Source organism: Emiliania huxleyi (genome assembly GCF_000372725.1).
Source record: "Emiliania huxleyi CCMP1516 unplaced genomic scaffold EMIHUscaffold_48, whole genome shotgun sequence".
In the NCBI taxonomy this organism is placed as follows: Eukaryota; Haptophyta; order Isochrysidales; family Noelaerhabdaceae; genus Emiliania; species Emiliania huxleyi.
The window spans coordinates 53,273-54,829 of record NW_005198391.1 but is presented as its reverse complement, the minus strand read 5'-3'; the positions used below and the strand labels follow the sequence as shown (position 1 = coordinate 54,829).

General features: G+C 66.2%; 1 protein-coding gene across 1 annotated transcript in view; it reads left to right on the top strand.

Annotated features, from left to right (window-relative positions):
• Positions 1–671: 671 nt before the first annotated feature.
• The window catches only part of EMIHUDRAFT_211412 (hypothetical protein), a gene marked incomplete at both ends in the record, with an annotated part of 4,796 nt that continues 3,910 nt past the window's right edge, over positions 672–1,557 (top strand). The window contains 2 exons of the mRNA XM_005767651.1: positions 672–782; positions 1,244–1,551. Of these exons, the coding sequence (XP_005767708.1) occupies positions 672–782; positions 1,244–1,551 (419 nt within the window). The remainder of the gene's footprint in view (positions 783–1,243; positions 1,552–1,557) is intronic.

Below are 1,557 nucleotides of genomic sequence, written 5' to 3'. Positions count from 1 at the left end.
GGGGGGGGGGGGGGCTGCGCCTGGCCCTGCGCCTGGGCCGCGGGCGCCTCCCTGGGGTTCGTCGTTGGTGCTGGATGCGCCAAGTCCCAAGTGCCAAGAGCTGCACACAAGCACACGTGCAAGCTCTCTCAAGATCGCGACGCCGGAGAGATGATCTGACCTAACCTAACCTAATCTTCTCCTTGATTGGAGAGAGAGAGAGATGTTTGTTTGATTGGTTGATTGATTGAAAGAAATGTGAGATTGAGGTAAGGCGAAACACAGTCCGACCAACGACTGGGACACCAACGCGGCTTGTTATTGCTAAAAATCCCTCTCTCCAACGGCAACGCGGTATCCGTGGACGCAGGACGGGTGTATTTCGCGCAAATCTATTTCTCGAGTCTCTCCCAATCAATCGGTCCGGCGGCGGTGGAGCCTCCCACGGCGAAGATTGAAGAATCGGGGGGAACGAGCTAAAGGCGTTTCGAGATTCGCACGCCCCTGCTTATGCACGTACTTTTAGCTTACTGGGAGAATGCGGCAACTTGGGCAGTTACAACTACCACCTCGGCATCTAAGTTTCGGCGCACTGCAAGCTAGGGCGCCTGCATGATGAATGCTATGCTCTCTGGCGGGAGTGGATCACGGTGCCAAAAACCGTGACGTGCTGCCGAAAGCCTCTGTATCGGATGCTCTCGCAAGCCGACGCTGCGCGGGTCGCGGTCGTGCGGCTCAAGGCAGCGCACACGTGGCGCGCCGTGCCGCGGACGGCGCGGCTGCTCAGCCCAAAGGACCGCGAGGTGAGCGCCGCTCGCGAGCGTTTTCTGCGCACACGCCGCGCGCGCCGTGCACTCCAGACCCGCGCTGGGTCCGCCCGCGCGCCGTTGCCCCCTCCCCCGCCGTGGCCGCACGCCCACGCCCACGCCCCCTCCCTCCGCGCGCGCCCACGCGCCCCCCCTCCCCCGCGCCACAGGACCGCGTCGAGAAAATATGCGAGGCGCGCGCCGGCCCTGCAGCCCTGTAGCCCCCGCCCCCCCGCCCTCGTGCACGCGCTCGGCCACCCCCCGCCCCCACCGCACCGCTCCCTCCCCGCGTCGCGGCCGCGCGCGGCGTGGGCACGCCGCCCTCCCCCTTCTCTCTGCGGCGCATCTCACGTTCCCCCCTCCCGTCTGCGCCACACCCTCTCACTCCAATCCCGCCTCACGCCCCCGCCCCCCGCCCCCCCGCGCCGACACAGGTGACTGAGGACTTTTGTCTTCAGCCCCAGACGGCCGGCCTCGCCGTCTCGATGTTTGATCGCGTCTGCGCAAAAGCCGCGCTCGGCGCAGAGATTAACGTGCCGCTCGACGTCGTCGGCCTCGTGTGCGTCCTCGTTGCGACCAAGTTCCAGGAGGTGCGGGTGCCGGCGATCGAGGAGCTCGCCAAGATGGACCTGCCCAAGGGCCGGGCGCCGCGATCGCGCATCCTCATGAAAGAGGCCGAGATGACCGTCCTCTGCCTGCTCGACTGGGACCTGCACGAGGCGGCGCCGCACCAGTACCTCGAGCACCTCTTCCAGATCACGGGCGCGTCCAA